This window comes from Ruditapes philippinarum, unplaced genomic scaffold (assembly GCF_026571515.1).
Source record: "Ruditapes philippinarum isolate M1 unplaced genomic scaffold, ASM2657151v2 ctg6550_1_1_1_1, whole genome shotgun sequence".
Classification (NCBI taxonomy): Eukaryota; Metazoa; Mollusca; class Bivalvia; order Venerida; family Veneridae; genus Ruditapes; species Ruditapes philippinarum.
Genome location: NW_026864127.1, coordinates 53,722 through 72,213, shown reverse-complemented (window position 1 = coordinate 72,213; position 18,492 = coordinate 53,722). Strand labels below are relative to the sequence as shown.

General features: G+C 31.5%; 1 protein-coding gene across 1 annotated transcript; it reads right to left on the bottom strand.

Moving 5' to 3' along the window:
• Positions 1-160: 160 nt before the first annotated feature.
• LOC132724507 (nephrin-like) lies at positions 161-17,766 on the bottom strand. The gene is made up of 12 exons (XM_060709377.1): positions 17,682-17,766; positions 16,940-17,275; positions 15,833-16,165; positions 11,974-12,264; positions 11,305-11,595; positions 10,679-10,969; positions 8,527-8,823; positions 7,118-7,420; positions 6,678-6,974; positions 2,665-2,794; positions 2,256-2,287; positions 161-375 (listed from the first exon to the last, which is right to left on the bottom strand). Exons 1-12 carry the CDS (start codon positions 17,731-17,733, stop codon positions 161-163), a joined length of 2,868 nt encoding a protein of 955 aa, XP_060565360.1. The 5' UTR covers positions 17,734-17,766.
• Positions 17,767-18,492: the final 726 nt, after the last annotated feature.

Here is an 18,492-nt window from a genome sequence, read left to right as displayed (position 1 = left end):
ATTGTACTTAATATACTACATGATTGTCAATCGGTATTAAATAGAAATTACAAATAACAAAAACAAAATTCTTGACAGAAATGTCCAAATGTATTTTCAAATTGACTTTAAAATAACATAAGTTACAAGGAAAATATACAAGAGTCACCCAATTTATCTTTTAAATATTTGTATTTATGTACTCAGATGTTTGATTCTGTTGACATGGTTGATGTGTTCTGCTACCTGTTTCTTTGAATGAACTAAGTTCTTGTAATGCAGAGTCAAGTGACTCATATGTAGGAGTTGTGTGTACTCGATTATTCTCATTCTCTTTACTTTCGGTCGAATCCAAATTCTCATACGTAAATGCATTCTGGCTGTCCTTCATGTTTCCTTCAGAAATAAATGAATCAAATTGATTTATACATGCTACGTGTTGCAAACGAAAACAACAAATATCAGATACTTTTTTACGCAAAACACTCACTATGACACACAGGAGGCAATCTATGCATTCATGAACATTTCTATCAAATATATTTGAAAATATTCCAAAGCTCTTGAAAGATTATCTTAACTGATTTGTGTAATGATATTCTATTACTAGTACTACAACTATCGATACTATTTTGTGCCTTTTTATTAGTATTAAGCATGTTAAAAGTATATTGTCAAAAGTCAATCTTATAAAAAAAGAAATTTAAAGCAAAATCCTAAATATTTGAATAATTGACAAACGACTGAGTTTGAAATGAAATACATAAAATTATATAATTAATTAATAAAAAAAAGATATTTAATAATGATATCAGAATATACGAATACGATCTATAACATTTAACAGTCCTTCATTTTTGCATTTGTTTGCTTGTTTGCTTGATGGCATTGTAACATTTTATTTTTGTTGATTTGCTACCTTTTCGCTTTTTGACATTATTTTATTGTCACAGCTGTTCTGCATTGTTACATTTTCGTTACAATGTGTTATTTTCCCTTTTCGGGTTTACTAGCGAACGAGTACATCAGCAGAAAATAACCAAACATACCGTACAGAAGATAAGATTATTACATATAATATCATTCAAACTATTGAAGGTCAGTTTATAATCAACTGACTAATTATATTTGTCAAAATTATATCATTTGCTGTGACGTATGTGTTATATCTGCACATGCTTAAATGTAACGTTAAGCTGCGGAAAAAGCAGCAGTTCAACAAAGAGAATTGAACTAATGCCAAAGTAAGATAGGCATGCTATTGCAACATTGACAAAAATGCAAAATTACAAATATACGACGAATAAGAGGTGAAAACACAACACATGTTTTGCCTTATTTTTGTGTACACTTTGAATTCTCTTCTTGATAATCGAAATTTGTAATATCTTAACGTTTCGCATTTACGTGGTTAAAAATACGTAAATAAGCCACCATAGGGTATGAAAAGAACAGTTCATGGCTTCTTCTGTCTGTCTCGCGCTCATGTCATCATATTATAAAGAGAAAATAATTATCTTAATTGCGCCAATAATAATCATACATGTTATTTATTGCAAAATGTGTCTTAAAAGGAATGTATAACCCATTCTAACCGTATGAAAAAGTGATTTGTTCAGCATTAGATAGTTTAAGTATATTGTAAATACAGTATAGTACAGTACAAAAACTACACCAAAAAGAAACAATTCTTATCTTATTTGACACATTTATAAGCATTTTGTTTGATGGTACAACAATGAAAAACCATTTATGATAAAAAAAAAACCTGAGATAACATCGTAGGCATTTCCGTAGTCAGCAAAAAATGCCAAATGCCACAGCTTACGATTTATAAAAGGCATCTTGCAATCGGTGAATTGAATAACGAAACTGCATTGTGTTCATTTCACATATGTTTGGTATTCAATAACATAATGCAAGCATTCAAAAGGAGACCATTGATATAATCGCCGTGCAAATTGATTTGAAAGTTTATTTATTTAGGATAACTCCCTTATTCTATAGTATTGACAAACACAAAGGCAATGTGTATATAAGAGAAAGTACACTTCCTGTCCGATTATTGAGTTGTATCATTTTCAAACTTATTTAAAAAATGATATTGTTTTTTACATTTTCATGTTTGCTACAATTACATATTTTGGCACAAGATAGGCTTTAAATAGCTCATGTAATATTAACTAAAATTTAAAAACATGGAAAATATAATAATTAAAGCATGGTACCATAAAATATTGATTATTTTGATAAGAAATCTCAAAAAAAGAGAATACCTATCGCTTTTCTGGCAGAATTTTGGTCCTTCCTGTAAAAGAATTAAACTAATATTAGAGTAACTTTTTTTTCAATCGTAGTGCCTTTCTGTTATATACTTGTCATTGGACGATTTTATGCATACATTTTATTATTGTACACAATATATTAAAAGCAGTTTCAATTCATTATCTACGAATATTATGTTACGGAAATAGGAATTACTTAATATACATTTAACTATGAAAACAGAAATGGTTTTTATAACATCGTAAAAATTATCTTGCCAAGCAGTCGGATACATATGTTCTAATTGTTGCAAATTTAAGTATGCTGTAATTAAAAAAAAAACTAAAAAAACATAACATGTTTATTTTTTCTTTTGTAATTCTGTGATGACTTTTATGATAATTTATAACGTGAGCACACCTGAAGCACTTGTAACAAATTAGAGTAACGACAACTATCAAAATAGTTCCTGCAAATGTACCAACGCCAACTCCAACAACAATACCTAAGTTTTTCACATCAGTACCTGACTTTTGCTGTGAAACGCCCGCTACTTAAAAAAAAACACAAAATAAAATGTAGTTAGTGCATCTACAAACAGGTAAATTCAAACACATAAATGGTAAAAAAGTACTTTATGTCTATTTCAACGAATTTAGGAATAATGTGTAATTGTCTTAAAAATAAGGGTATATCCAGTGTTAAAGCTATCATAGATACTGAATAAAGTTATGTGAACATACTTAAATGTTAGACATTTGTTGACGCTACAAATAATTATATACGTATTATTGGTATGTTTCACGAATTGTGTGGAGGAAAGTACGATTTCATCTAGAAGTGAACCACCATGACAGAGTTATGCACGTGTAATCACTTTCTATCTTTGGATGTTACCAAAGTGGCGATACCACGCCACCTTTAGAATGCGGAACATGCGCGACCCCTTGTGCTGTTACCAAACCGATTTTGACAAGATAATACATTGAGTAGTCTACATTGTAAAAACGTTCCATGGAATATAAACATTTAGAATACCAAAAAAATAGTTTCGGATGATATCCATATCTACTCCAGGCGAACACTGTACACACTCAAAAAAGAAAATAAATAATACTAATGTTTTCTAGTAAATCCGCAGTTTTTCCTCACTTTTGATAGAAATAAGAATAATATTATAGTTTTGTTAACATCATTCCTCTTATTATATGATTAACATATACCCTACAATATACATGTTATAGTAGATTCTTGTATTAAATTCATTAGAGTTTTACAGATAATTATACATTTTACAGAAGAAATTTAGTATTCATGTATAACTTTCAAATATATATCATTTTTGGAGTATTTTCCAGTTTTTATCGAAATTGCTTAAAATGACATGATACATAACGAATGTTTAAACTTAATTTCAGAAACAATAACGATAAAAGGTTTTGTTTATGACAGGTTACATTGTTTATCCGAAATTGTCCAAACTATTAAAGGGTCAAACTAGTTTTTCGAGGCTTTTGAACAGTTATTTTGATATAAAACAAAAACACAATTTTAGTCTCAAATTGTCAATTATCCGTTTCACGTATGGAAGTTTAATCCTCATATGATATACCAGAAACCTACACATTGTTTGAAGTGGCGCATGTCGGTGATCAATATTAGGTTCGCCCATTCCCATGTGTACAGTTTGTACAATAATCTTCATACACAATGTTAAGCCACTTTCGTTATATCAAACCGAAAAACATTGTGCTGGATTACACGTTACTGCCCGACTGATCTTTTTTTATTTGTTTTTCTGTTTTATTTTTTTTTTCAAAACTGAGCCAAAATAGAGTGTAACTGTTCTTTTGTCGTGCATTTACATAGTTAAAATGCACGTGTACACATTTCGATTACAAAACCGCAAGGCTAAGGATTTAATAAGTGTAAGGGTTTCTGAGATGTAATGGCACGAAATTGTAGTGCTAAATCTTTTAGCATCTATATCTACACGAACACAAAAATAATCTTCACAGTATCTAGAGGAAGAAATTTGTAAGCAATGTAAATATTTTCCAATCTGGCAATGACAAAGAAAATAAATTTAATGAATCTTTTATCAGACTTTTGAGGACGTTTCCCAAAGTGTAAATAAAGTTTTATTTCTCGAAGGAGTTAAACGTCAAATCTTTTACTTTTTATAAAATTATCTTATTGAAAACTTATTTGAATGTAATATTTACAGACAAGCTTATAATAATCAGCTCCGAAATAAAGCTACATATTTCATGTAAGATATATTAAGTAGATGTGAACTTAAGATTGTTTTACAGGTAAATTTTGATAAACATGTGATAGATCATTAAAATTAAATAATGCGCAAAGTAACCTAATAGTGTTTTCTTTTGTCTTCATAGATTTTAACTTCTACAAGCTATTAGTAAAAGCCTCAACAGACGGTAGGATTTAGTCGTAGAGGACTAATTAGAGATAAGATGTACAATTTTCAAAGCTATACAACACTTGCATTCAGACGGCAATTCTACACTGTGAGAATCATCTGAGGTTTCCCCTAAAGGGATCCCTTTACATTGATCCTTTACATACTTTTACTCACTAAATACTTTTTTCGCCATGAGTAATGATTGAAACACCTCCATTTAAATATATATATATATATATTTTTTTTTTTGTGAAGCCTGACTAAGACTCAAACCTGGGACCCTCGGAATACCGTACTGTGGCTCTACTTACTAAGCTATCTGGCCGCCTACAAACTACCTCCCCTCCCCTTATTAGAGAACAATTCAATACAGTGACATAATCATTTACGGAATAATTTGGGATTCGAACATAACAAAACTTTGGGTCTCCTGAAGAGTTTTTCAACATCATTTTTACCCCACCTTACTACTATGTTTACCTTTTAGCCCTAATTGTTCTGGAATTTCACTCATTACACCCATTATCAGGAGATAATTTGGTAATCTGTTACTTGTCATGGTGGGAGGTCTGTAAAATCTGTACGACAAGATTTTCAAAATAGAACATGTCCTATCCCTTACATCTGGTTTTAATAGGTGTTGTACTTCAAAATTTCAAGTGTGTACCGTTTCCTCCGGCCGTAGCCATGAAAAACATAAGTATACTGGTTTTCATAATTTTGAAGTATTTGAGAAGCTTTTATAATTACGGGTAATTAACTTGTCAAATTCGGTAGGCTAACATGAAAGATTTGGAGTAAAACCATACCTGAATCGGGCAAAAAATGGACATAAATAGATAACTAAAGGTCACGTGGTATCGTCACATTGAAGTTACATGTCAAGTGAAAAAAACCGGCGTGTTCCGTTTATTATTATTATTATTATTATTTTATTATTTTCAAGTGTGTACCGTTTCCTCCGGCCGTAGCCATGAAAAACATAATTATACTGGTTTTCATAATTTTGAAGTATTTGAGAAGCTTTTATAATTACGGGTAATTAACTTGTCAAATTCGGTAGGCTAACATGAAAGATATGGAATAAAACCATACCTGAATCGGGCAAAAAGTGCACATAAATAGATAACTAAAGGTCACGTGGTATCGTCACATTGAAGTTACATGTCAAGTGACTTTTATCACTCAGGTCTTAAACTTCTTTTTTATTTCATGAAAACATTTTGCCTTACTGAACACTTTGGACAGACAAGGCGCCCATTTATGATATTAATAACCCAACAAATGATGTTAGAGTTTTTCGGCCGATCTATCTGTCATAATGTCAATCGGTCGGATGGTACTCCGAGAACAAGGAAATGGATTTTACAAAATGCCAAAGAAAAGGAAACAGATCTATTTCAAATATACTTTTATGCCAATAAATTCCCTAAAATTATAACCTCTTTTATCTCTATTTGTATTGAATTGTGCTAGTTTTAGCACACAAAAAGATCAAATGTTACTTTATTAATATTAAAGAGGTCGAGTTCAAACACAGCATAAGAATATTTATTGTTACGGTCCCTTTCATCTTCCTGTCAACTTTGCAAAATAAGACTTTCAATAAGCTTAAAACAGTTTCCAGATGATAACTCCTTTAAGAGACAGTTTTGGTATACACACATTTTTAAATAAAGGTACAGTTAGAAATTTTAAATTTGTAAATGTTAATGTAACTTTGTGTCATTTCGATAATGTTGGTACATGTTTTATGTGTATTTACTGTTATTTTTGTTGCCATATGTACATGTATGCTAGAAGGACACACGTTTTTGTTAATTGAATCAACAATAAAATAACGAAAGTGCAAAGCAAACAAATTCGTATAACGCTACGATTTTTAAAATGACTACAATAATAATTCTATAAAATCAAACCAAATAAAAAAAATGCAAAACCATTAGCATTTGTAAATTCATCTGATTTTGTATACAGAAGTGAGTAAAAAAACATTAGAATTATATACCTTTTGTTTTAAAATGAAGACTTGGAGTGAGGTTGGAGTCACCGATTTCATTCCTCGAGAACATTTTAGCGTCGTACTCCGTCATTCTTGATAAACCTCTGAGGGTAAAATTCCTCTGTTTGAAACCATTATCCTGTATCGTTGTGCTCTTCCAGTTGTCCCCGGAAGACATTTTATAAATCAGAATGAACACTTGCGATTCACCGCCGTTGAAACCGGCAGTCCATGTCAGAGTGACCGATGAGTCAGTAATGGAGTTTTCAATTTCATTGAAGTAAAGCGGTTGGTCTGGTTTATCTAAAACGAATTTAAAGCTTTCTTAACAATAAACATTCTGTACATTCCATTTTGTCGAAGTATTTTGCATTTAGTCACAGTGTTTTGTTGGGGTTTTTTGTAGTTTCATTTGTAAAAGAAATACACAAACTCACCTGACTTACCTTTTAACAAAATTTCATAGAAATGAATGTATTTGCCAACGGAATTCGATACATGCACTGCAATTTGCCCAATATCTTCACGTGTTATATTTTTGATAGTAAGGTTTGACTGCATTCCATCTGAAGATATTGTGATTTTACCACCATCGTTTTGTACAGACTGGTGATGTTGAAACCATGTAAAAACTGTGTTGTTTGGTTCATCAAGATAATCATGAGCAGTGAATTGCAAAAGCACGTCCTCATTTAGAATTGCAATGATCTTCACTATGCTGTAATCGACAGAAGATGGTCTTGGTGGACCTAAAATGCAAGGTTAATATCATAATTTGAAAATGCTATCGAAATTAAAATGTTAAACGCAGTAAAACTGTATTATCTATAAAAAAGTAATAAATTTAAACACTGATATGGATAATACGGTATATTATGTTGTAATATCTTTTTGAGGCTTTGTATTTTGCTACGAACAGCGGTGCAATTTTCCAACGTTGCGAGTAGAAAAACACATAGCCTCAGAAAGCTACTACAACATAATTTTCCTTTTATAATGTACCTTTTCGTTTTATTTAGAAAATGAAATGTAATTGTCCAGAAATAAATTCATGACTGACGGATGAATATGTAATTGCAAAACCGGCCACGCCTTTAATAATTTTGGTTCCTGTTTTCAAATGCAACGTTATACAATGCTAAGATCGGAATCAACGTCAAAAATAGTCCGGCACTTCCATATATGGTATATTGTTTGTCACTTACATAATACGGAACTTTCTATCCGTTGAAGCGTATTTGCTCTTCAAGATATGCGTGTATGTGTATTTTAGGGAGAAAATTTATAGGTATTTAATAATAAATGTATTTATTTATAAAATATAAATTAATAATTAATGATTTTTTTGTTACTAAAAGGTTACAATATCTAAAATAAAATCATGAATATTATATCACAATGACATTTAATCGTTTATTTTTTTATTTTATTTTCTTTGTTCGCGCTGTCATCATTTCTGAAATTTTTCCTCCATGTATAACAAAAATGGCATTCACAATCGTAAATGGAAGTTTACTAATTGTTAAACTTGAAGCTGAGTAGTCGTTTAAATCGCTTGTGTGTGTGTGTGTGTGTGTGTGTTTTTTTTGTGTTTTTTGCTGTATTTTCATTTCAAAAATCTCGAATGAAAACGACTTTCGGGTCTTGTCGTTATGTTAATCAAGAGCTATTACATATGAAAAGAAACGTTTAAACGTTTTTATTTAAAATTTGCCAAACGTCATGATTATTTTTCGGCTCTTGTTTATCGAGTCAAACTATCGTTTAGAATTATAATCGTTATTTATGTCTTACTTTATTGCTTAGTTCCTAAGTTTTAATTAAATGTGCTTCTGGCAAACATAAAATATCTTACATCGAACAATAAGGATAAGTTTTGACTTGGAAGACTGATTATCTGTGTTGTATATATTCTGTCCAATGCATGTATATTCTCCAGCATTAACATATGATACATTAATCAGTACGAGATCTATGCTGTTTGAATTTGTTATATTTAAAATAGCTTTTTCTTCAGGACTGATAACAATAATATCTGAAGCGGGGTATCCTTCTGCACTGCAAATAAATGATACCGTACTGGTTTCATTTACAATAAAGGCACCATTTGATTTCTTCGCATTGACATAAAAACGTTGTATTTTCGACTGAGCTGAAAGTAAAACGGATACACATTTTAAAGAAGATAAAATTGTACAAGTATAAAGCAATATGGTATTGGATAAATATTGCTGCTTTTATCATATTTGTAGCGGGAAAACTATTTTGAATTCATGTGAAGACTTAAGCTGATATTTAAGTTCCTATTTTTTTTTTTGATTGGGTTTTGCGTCACATCGACCAGACCTGGGGATGATTACATTGATCATTAATTGATTTAATTACAATTACTTTCAGATTTTATTGTAATTGATTACAATTGATTACTCAGACTTGCCTCTGTAATCAATTAAATTACAATTACTTTAAGAAAGTAATTGATTGATAATTGATTACATTCCATGTATAACTATAAACAAAAGTTTCTTAATGCTATTTAATATACTAGTATACATTATATACATTATATACACAAAGAATTTCCAGCTCATCAACAGTCATCAATTTAACACACTTTTAGTTACTGTCACATCACTTTATCATATTTTAGCATTGCACTTTAGCATCATAAGTTGATGAAACCGTCTGTCAGTCAGACTGCATCTATCAGGACGGAATAATTTACCGCAACACTAAACAAACGCTCTACAGGGGCCAATGATGCAGGAATGGTCCTCAGTCTTCTTGGTGTAGGTTTCATAATGAACTCTCTGCAACAGAAATTTTGAAAAGTGTCAATTGTACAGTATGCTGTATACAGGTGTTAAAACAGGTGTGAAAACAATAATGTTTTATATGGGAATACAAAGAGACAATAGAATTTACAAAGAAATTATCAATTATTTTACAAACACTTCAATGGTACAACAGTATCCATTATAATATAGACACATTGTCTATCACCTAACAAAATAACTGTTGCATATAATTAAAATATGGTAATATGCATCTGACATAAACTCTAGAATATACAAAGTAAAGAAGTTATCTACATTGTTTGAAACTTTTTAAAACATGGTTTAACCAAAATATGTGAAACAAAATTTAACATACCTTTATGTGGGTAATGAAATTTGAATGTGACTTAATGTTTCCATTTATCTTCTTAGGGCACAATTTGCACTGTGCTGTCACATTTCCAGATGTTTCTTTAGGAAAGTCAAAGACATCATAAATCCAATGATTTGACAATTTGGTAAGAATACAAGCCAAACAATAATGTCTATCTTTCAGTTAGAATTCCAGGTTAACTGTATGGATTAAAACTTATTTCTTCATTGTGAGTGATGTCTTAAAACATCTCAGTTGATATTGTACTACCTTAGTTAAACTGTAACATGTGAAATAAATCATTTGAATTTCAATAGTTTCATGTAAAATCTGAAAGTAATCAACATCAATCAAATTGTAATCATAATTACAGACTGAATTTAAGCTGTAATTGATTAATTACAATTAATGTAATCAGTTTTGGGCAAGGTAATCAATTACATGATGATTACAGTGTAATCATGTAATCAATTAAAAAATCAATGATTACGATTAGTGATTACCCCAGGTCTGACATCGACAAAGTATAGGTCATATCGCGACGTTCCAGCTTTATTTGTGGAGGAAGACCTCAGGTGCCCTTCCGTGTATTATTTCAGGCACGAACGGGCACCTGAGTAGAACCACGGACGTTACATAAGCTAGCTGGATAGCTTCCTCACATGAAAGAATCATAAGTCCCTGTCGGGATTCGAATCCACAGCGGTGAAGGGCAAGTGGTTTGAAGTCAACGACCTTAATTAAATTCCTAATCACCGAATACAGTAATAGAAGTATTTTGTTCAAGAGAACACCTTTATTTGCTTTCTATATTTGAAATGAAAGTCAAATAGTAAGCAGGAAGAGCACATACTTACTGAAAACTTTTATGATTAATGTAGATTTTGAAACACCATCTCTGTTTTCTCCAACGGTTTCTTTCATTTTATTTCTTGCAGTACACGTTTTGTTGATGGCAGATCTTATAGACTGTATATTTATAACACTTTCGTTTGTATAGTTATTATCCCAAAACACAGTGGGAGGAGGATTTCCTATGGCATCACAGTATATAGAAAAGGATTCTCCCTTGAATACTTCGAGCATGTCATGACTGATAAGTTGCCCGTGTATATGTCCATATTTAAAAAAAGGTTTTTCAGGTGGATCTTATAAATCAGTTCATGAAAAGCAATATACTATAATTATTATTAAAACAAATATACCTTATACTGCGTGAAATCCTTCATGCCATTTGATTAAATAACTTCCGAATCAACCAGAAATATAAAATTGTAATTTGAACAACATGTAAAACATATTTGCACATAATGTGCTGTAAAAAAGATAAAACATATATGAATTTTAAACTGTATCTAATATGAAAATTAACAGTACTGTTATGAATAGCGCTTTAACATCTGTATATATTAGGAAAATTAGGCTAAGCAGATATGAATAGAACTTACTTAAAATAACATTATTTATGTAAAGTTTTACTTACACAAAACCTTAACTGTTAAAGCAGTTTCATTTCTTCCATCTGTTTGCATGTTTTCCAAACTTGTAATAACATTTCTAGCTATACATTTGTATGTTCTGTCGTTTTTACTATTGATCGTAACATTAAGTTCTTTACCCATAACATTTCCTATGAGAGGACCAGTCCAAGTGTAGTTCGGGAGTGGGTTACCTTCGCTATCGCATATTACATTCAGATTTTGGTTGATTATTACGTCAATTGTACCAGTCACATATGCTGAGTTCACTTTTAATGTTGGTTTCTGTGGTGGAACTACATTTTAAAGGATAGATCGTGATATATACTTTATCGAGGTTTGTTATCATATATCATATGAACGTGAGCTAGTAATCAAAACAATTATTGACTCGAATACTATATACATGTATGTGTCTGTATCTGTGTGCGCGTGTGTGTTTGAGTATGTATGTGTGGTGCTTATTATCCGTTTAATTAAGTTGATTGATTTTTTTTTTGCCATAATGATCATGTATGTTTATTGCACTTAAACTAGCTATTTACACATATATATATATATAGAGAGAGAGAGTAACTACAGAGAAGAACAACACGTAACTAATGCATAATGTATAATTGGCTTCTTTATTATTTTTGTAAGGAATGTTGTATAATATATTTCGAATAACTTACATAGAATGTGTACTGACACAGTAGTGGATTGCGTAACTCCTGACCATGGATGGTTTGATACACAAGAACAATACGATTGATTACGAAACGCAATCAAAGTCACATTGCTCATAACTATGTTGCCATTTACTGTGCTCAATGCCGGTTTGCTATTATAGCATATCCACGTTAAATTTGGAAGTGGGTTTCCACTAGATATAGAACAGGATAATTCACCAACTTCTGATTCTATAAGTGTATACATTTTGCCGTCCTCGTATCCAAGAATTACTGGTGGACTATCTGGAGGATCTGAATTGTAATAGTTTACGGAGTTAAAGACCTAACTATGGATTTAAAGTCATCCTTTGTTTTAAAGGTAAATTGTTTGAATCTGATCCTATATTTTATGATATCATCTGATGAGACTGTGTTGCTCTTATAGCAAAACAGGTAACGCTTAACAGCCCCTTTCTAAACATAGAAACTAAATACTTCCAAGACAATAACAATGCATGGACACATTTAGATAAGAGAATAAACGGGGCTTTTTATTCTCTACGAATTGTTTATTCATAAATTAGTTACGTACTTCAATAATGGGTATAGGTGTTATACTGAATATACCCAATAACTATATGATGGCTTGCGTTGCACCCGTAAATATTGTAAATGCCCGTAATTTGCCTGAAATATACTGGAGGTGGACATTATTTTCAACAGACTTTTGTAGACTAGAATTGATTGAGGTTGTTTATTATAATGTTAGATTGCACTTTCTCTCATACCTCTTTACCGGATTAAACGGTATTCAGCCTTCATCACTTACGTGTTAGAATCAATGATTCCGAAGGATAAGAACAATAATTTATAACAACACTGAAGTGAAGAACGGGGCAACTCCTTACAGCTACCACACTGCACTAGACACCTCCTGCTTTAAAGTATGAAAATATGGGAAAATGATTATGAAACAATATTTTCATTGTAAATTAAATCTATTCATGGGCGATAATGATAAAATCTAATATCCTCACTCCAACCGGCTTAAGCGGTATTCATTCTTTGAAATTCAGGTGCTAGAATCAATTATTCCAAAGCACCAAAAATATAACAACACTAAACTGAAGTATGGGACAACGCTTTACAGCTGCAACACGGCTCTTGACATCTGTAAAGCATGCACATCTATAGAAAAGGCGATCACTGAAAGATTATTTTAAAACTAGAAATTGCCACAAGTGCAGAATACCCCCGACACGTGCTTGTCGGGAAACATGCTTTTTATAATTTTGCACACAGAGATTGCAGTAGATTATAGATTTTTCTAAAATAATTAGTAATTATTTGTCCTATATCAATAAAATAAATCAAAGTTTGACAATGTTAAAAATGTAAAATGAACAAAGGGCAAAAACTCTAAAATTATGGAAGGGATGGTTACGGTTCTAATGCACTGTACTTCTACTCATTCAGATGTATCTACCAACAATATTTCAAGTTGCTACCCTGTATAGTTCTTATGTTTTGTCCCGGACAAAGCTCAAAGTATAAAAGTAAACATAATGCAAGAAGGGGGCGGGGAGGCTACAGTTCTTCAGTGAGATCTATATACCTACAAAGTTTAAAGTTAAATTTTATACTAGTTCTCAGTTTATGTCCAGGGCAAAGTTCAAGATGTTAAAATTTACAAAAGGCAATAACGCCCACATTAGGGAAGGCATAGTTCCGGCCTTTTACACCGCACTTCTACTTAAGGACATTTAATTACCCTTTAAGTTTCTTGTTAATACCTGTAGTATTTTCAGAATTATAACCCGGACAAAGGTTAAAGTGAACAAAGGGCGACTCCAAAACTTGAAACTATGCACTGCTACTCAATGTGATCTATCTTGTTGAAACCTCTCGTGGTTTTATAGTTATGTCCCGGACTGTCCCGGACATCTTAAGCTCACAATGTAAAATGAACGAAAGGTAATAACTCTGAAATGAGGGTTACGATTTTATGCTCTGTAATTCTACTTAATAAATTATATCTAACTACAATGTTTTACGTTAATACCCTATTAGGTCTCAGAGTTATGTCCCGGACAAGTGTATAAATATACAATGGCCAATGACTTTAAATAAGGCAAGGCAGAGTTACGGATGTTATGCATTGCAAATCTACACAATGAGATATAGATGCCTACAATGTTTCCTGTTGATAACTCTTGTAGCCTTGGACAAAGTTCAAAGTAAAACATAAACAAAGGGCAAAAATAAGGCAAGACAGAGTCTCGGTTCCTTTGCACTGCACTTCTACTAAATAAAATATATGTACCTACAAAGTTTGCAGCTGATATTTCTTGTACATTCTGAGTTATGTCCCGGACAAGAAATCAGCAACGGACAAAGCCAAAGGTTAGAGCGTAAAAATGATCAAAGGGCATTAACTCCAAAAATAAGATAACACATAGTTACGGTTCTTATGCACTGCACTTTTACTCAATGTGATTTATCTACCTAAAAAAATTTCTTGTTGTTACCTCCTGTAGTTTTAGAAATATTTCACGGACAAAGTTCGCAGAGTAAAAATGAACAAAGGGCAAATACTTCCATATTAACAAATGCATAGTTACGGCGTTTATGCACTGCACTTCTATTAAATAAGATGTATCTACCTTCAAAGTTACTTGTTGATATATATCTCTTGTAGTTTCAGAGTTATACCCCAGACAATATTCAAAATATAGAAATGAAACCAAAGGCAATGAATCCAAATTTAAGGCAAGGCCGAGTTATGTTTATAGCACTGTATTTTATATCAATGAGATCTATCTACCTTGAATATTTTAAGTTGATATCTTTTGTGCATTATGTGGTATGTCCCGGACAAGAAATCTGCAACGGACCGACCAACAAACCAACCAACTGACCAAACGACCGACCAACAAACCCCCAGCTGACTCCAGTATGCCCGTTAAAACTTCGATTTTCAGGGATATATCAACAATTGCAAATCCGGTTTGATTGTCTCTGCGGATGTGAAACAATGGTAAAATACAATATCTCTCTTGCCTCCTATCACCGATTTCAGCGGTATTCACGTTTCAATAATTACGTGCAAATATTAATAATCCCGATGGACCAGACAAATATAAAAGCACTGACGTGTTTAAGCTATTTGAATATTTTTCGTAATTACCCAATCAATTTATGATATCCTAATAGGGACGTTATCTACACTACACTTATTTCCGCCCTTAATTTGAAGCCAAAGAATAATTTACTTTTACAAGTACCTAATCAAACTAGGATGAAGAAATAAAATTAAAGCCAAATAATTTCATAAAAAGCATATATTTAAGATATGTTTTTCTAAGACAAAACTTACAAATTGAACTCTTGTATTAAAAAAAACGTTTGTATTACTCTAAAATATGAGAACAAAAATCAGCAAGGGAAGGCTCATTCAATTATTGCAAACCCCAACAAATGCCGAACTGCAACTCATGTATCGTATTATGTTGAATTAAATGTTAGTCAACCGCTATTAAAAGTTTACCTAAACGCTGCATAGATTATTTATTTAACCAAATGTTGTGTGCACATGTACGTTTTTCTTTTTTTCTTTTCTAAACTGTTTTATACGGAAGCGTCCTAGTGCCAATACATAATGCTCTACAAAAATATTAAACCTAATTAAGAGTTTAAAACTCCTACATAGGAGATGCAAGCGTATTTAGGAGATTATAAATCCTTTTAAAGACTTTGAAGTCCTACGTAGGAGATGAAAAAGCATTATTAGGAGTTTTGTTAACGTTTTAATGTTTGCATCTAAATATTTGTAAGTGACAATTTCCCAACTTAAAAAGTGAAACTAATTTATTTTACTTACACATTATATTAAGGGTAAACTGGTTGCTGAAAATTGCACTGGTTTCGTTGTCAATCCAAGCTTCACAATATAGCATCCAATTGGTGAATGTTTTATTAGGATAAAACTGGAGAAGGCTCTTCACAGCTACAAGTCCATCTGTGGTTGAGGAAATGATTTGCGACGAAGAATTTACTGTGATTTCATGTTTCACGCTACCAGTATATTCAAGGATGAACCAGTCAACGTAAGGTTGTGGTCGACCAATTGACGTTTCACATCTAAAAGTTTGTTTGGAATGCTCTTTGAATAAACGAGAACTTGGTCCCGATAACGTTACATTTCTAACAGGAACTATAACATAATCAAAATGAAATTAAAATGCAAGGTTGTTGTTTAATTTAAAGTTAAACAGACAAACTAATTTGTTATATCTCTAATTATAAGATTTTGATTTTTGTCTTATTCATGTACTAAAGTATTTATTTCATACAAAGAGTCAGGTAAAAAGCCTTTCGTTTAATATGCATTAATCGTATTAATGGTACTTTGAATAAAAATGACATTTCTTCTTCTTCATCTTTTTTATCGTTCTTAGTTGTCATTTTTCATGTACGTTAATAAGGTATATTCATATTTTATCCATCAATACACCTTTGTTTTCCTCAACAGATATTTTTGATTAGGTCGTTAAAAAGACATCTTTTTCTTCTTTACATCGACTAGACTAAGCATGGTAATAAAGTTTTATGGCAAAGATTTTGTAAATTTATCTTAAATGTCACCGAAAAGCCTCAGCCGGGGCAAAATTTTAATATCGAAGCACTGTGTCAATAACAAACATGTTATGTATATGGGAAGGTTTCAAAATTTACAATTTATCTGTTAAATTAATTTAGATCCAGCTTTTAATCGCATCAAAATTATAGAATTTCATATATGACAATGTATTATATTATATTTTTTGAAAAATTCCGGCAATTATGCCTTGACGCATGTATTGTCATCTCTAGGTGTCATGTTTCGAGCCCAGAATCAATTAAAAACACTTTAAACGGCACTTATTGGATTTTTAAGTATTACTTTTGAAGGTAAAGATCATAAACGATATTATTTGCAATTCTGTACCTTTAACAAAAATAGTGACATTGTTACTCTCCCTTTCACGATCAAAGCAAATCCACTGGGCACCATGATCATCGAGTTGTACTCGTAATATTGTTACAGTGAAAGACGTTTTTGACGGGCATCCTACTTCGTAGATTGAGTTGTTAGCAAATATTCCGCTACCAGAGCATGTGCCGTCTTCGTTTCTAACAACAGATGGTGTATATTTTCCCTGTACATTCCATTTTGTACCAGTTACCTCAATGTACCCGTTGTATGTGCAAGTTAATGTAAAGTTATTGTTAACAACAACGTCAGTTTGTGATGGGATAAGATATATGCTCTTGCAAAACAAACCTGCAAAATTATGAAATGGACAAATGCGTGAAAATGTGTTGTGGAAATATAAAGTATAATTGATGTTTCACACTTGCACGCATGAAATTGTAAAAGTGTGAATGAAAAAGATAGTTCTCATTAACAAAGACTTCATAAACTGAGATGAATATATATTGTGAATGGAGAGTTTATTCCTTTATATATGTTTTATAGTGTATTTGTTTATTAGTTGTTCATTCATTTGTTAAAACTAGCTTGTTTTCTAGAACAGAATAATTTCTATTCTGATTCAACATTTGCAAGTATCAAAATATATGATGAAGATATAAATATGTTTTTATTTTCTAAATGTCTGCATTTTTATTTAGGGCAACAGACCTTACACAGCAAAATACTTTAATATTCATTTTTTTTTTACACATACCTTGAAAAAAATGTGCTGAAAGGAGAAACGAGCATACTTTCCAACTCATCATAGCCCATGTATATGTCCACGTATTAAAAGAACGAATCTTAAAAAAATAAAGAAAATGATAAATGGTATGCAAAAGTCTACATCAATTCACTAATTTTTTTCAATGCAATAAATCATTATATAACAAATGCGGAGCAAATATTGATAAAATAATAAAAGATAAAAACAAGAATCGGTTGAAAAGGGTGATGCTCCCCGAGAAAGTTTTGGACACAGGAAAGTATATAAAAATGAACAAAGGACAAGAACTCCAAAATAAGGCAAGGCGAAGTTTTTTTGCACTGCACTTCTAATGAGATGAGATCTATCTGTCTATGAAGTTTCCTGATGATATCTCTTATAGTTTCAGAGTTATGTCCCGGGTAAAATTCAAAGTTTAAGAATGAACAAAAGGCAATAACTCCAAAATAAGACAAGGCTTTGATTAGGTTCTTTAACCAATTTAGTTCTATCCAAAAATATTTATCTACCTACAAAGTTTCATATTGATATCTCTAATAGTTTTAGAGTTATTTACCGGACAAAAGTAAAAAAAAAAGTAATCAAAGGACAATTACTTCAAAATAAATCAAGGTAGAGTTATGATTTTTAGCACTGCACTTCTACCTAATGAGACCTATCTATCTACAAAGTTTCATGTTGATATCTCTTATAATTTTAGAGGAATGTCCCAGACAAAGTTCAAAGTGTCAAAATGAACAAAGGACAATAACTCCAAAATAAGGCAAAGCAGAGTAACGGTTCTTGTGCACTGCACACC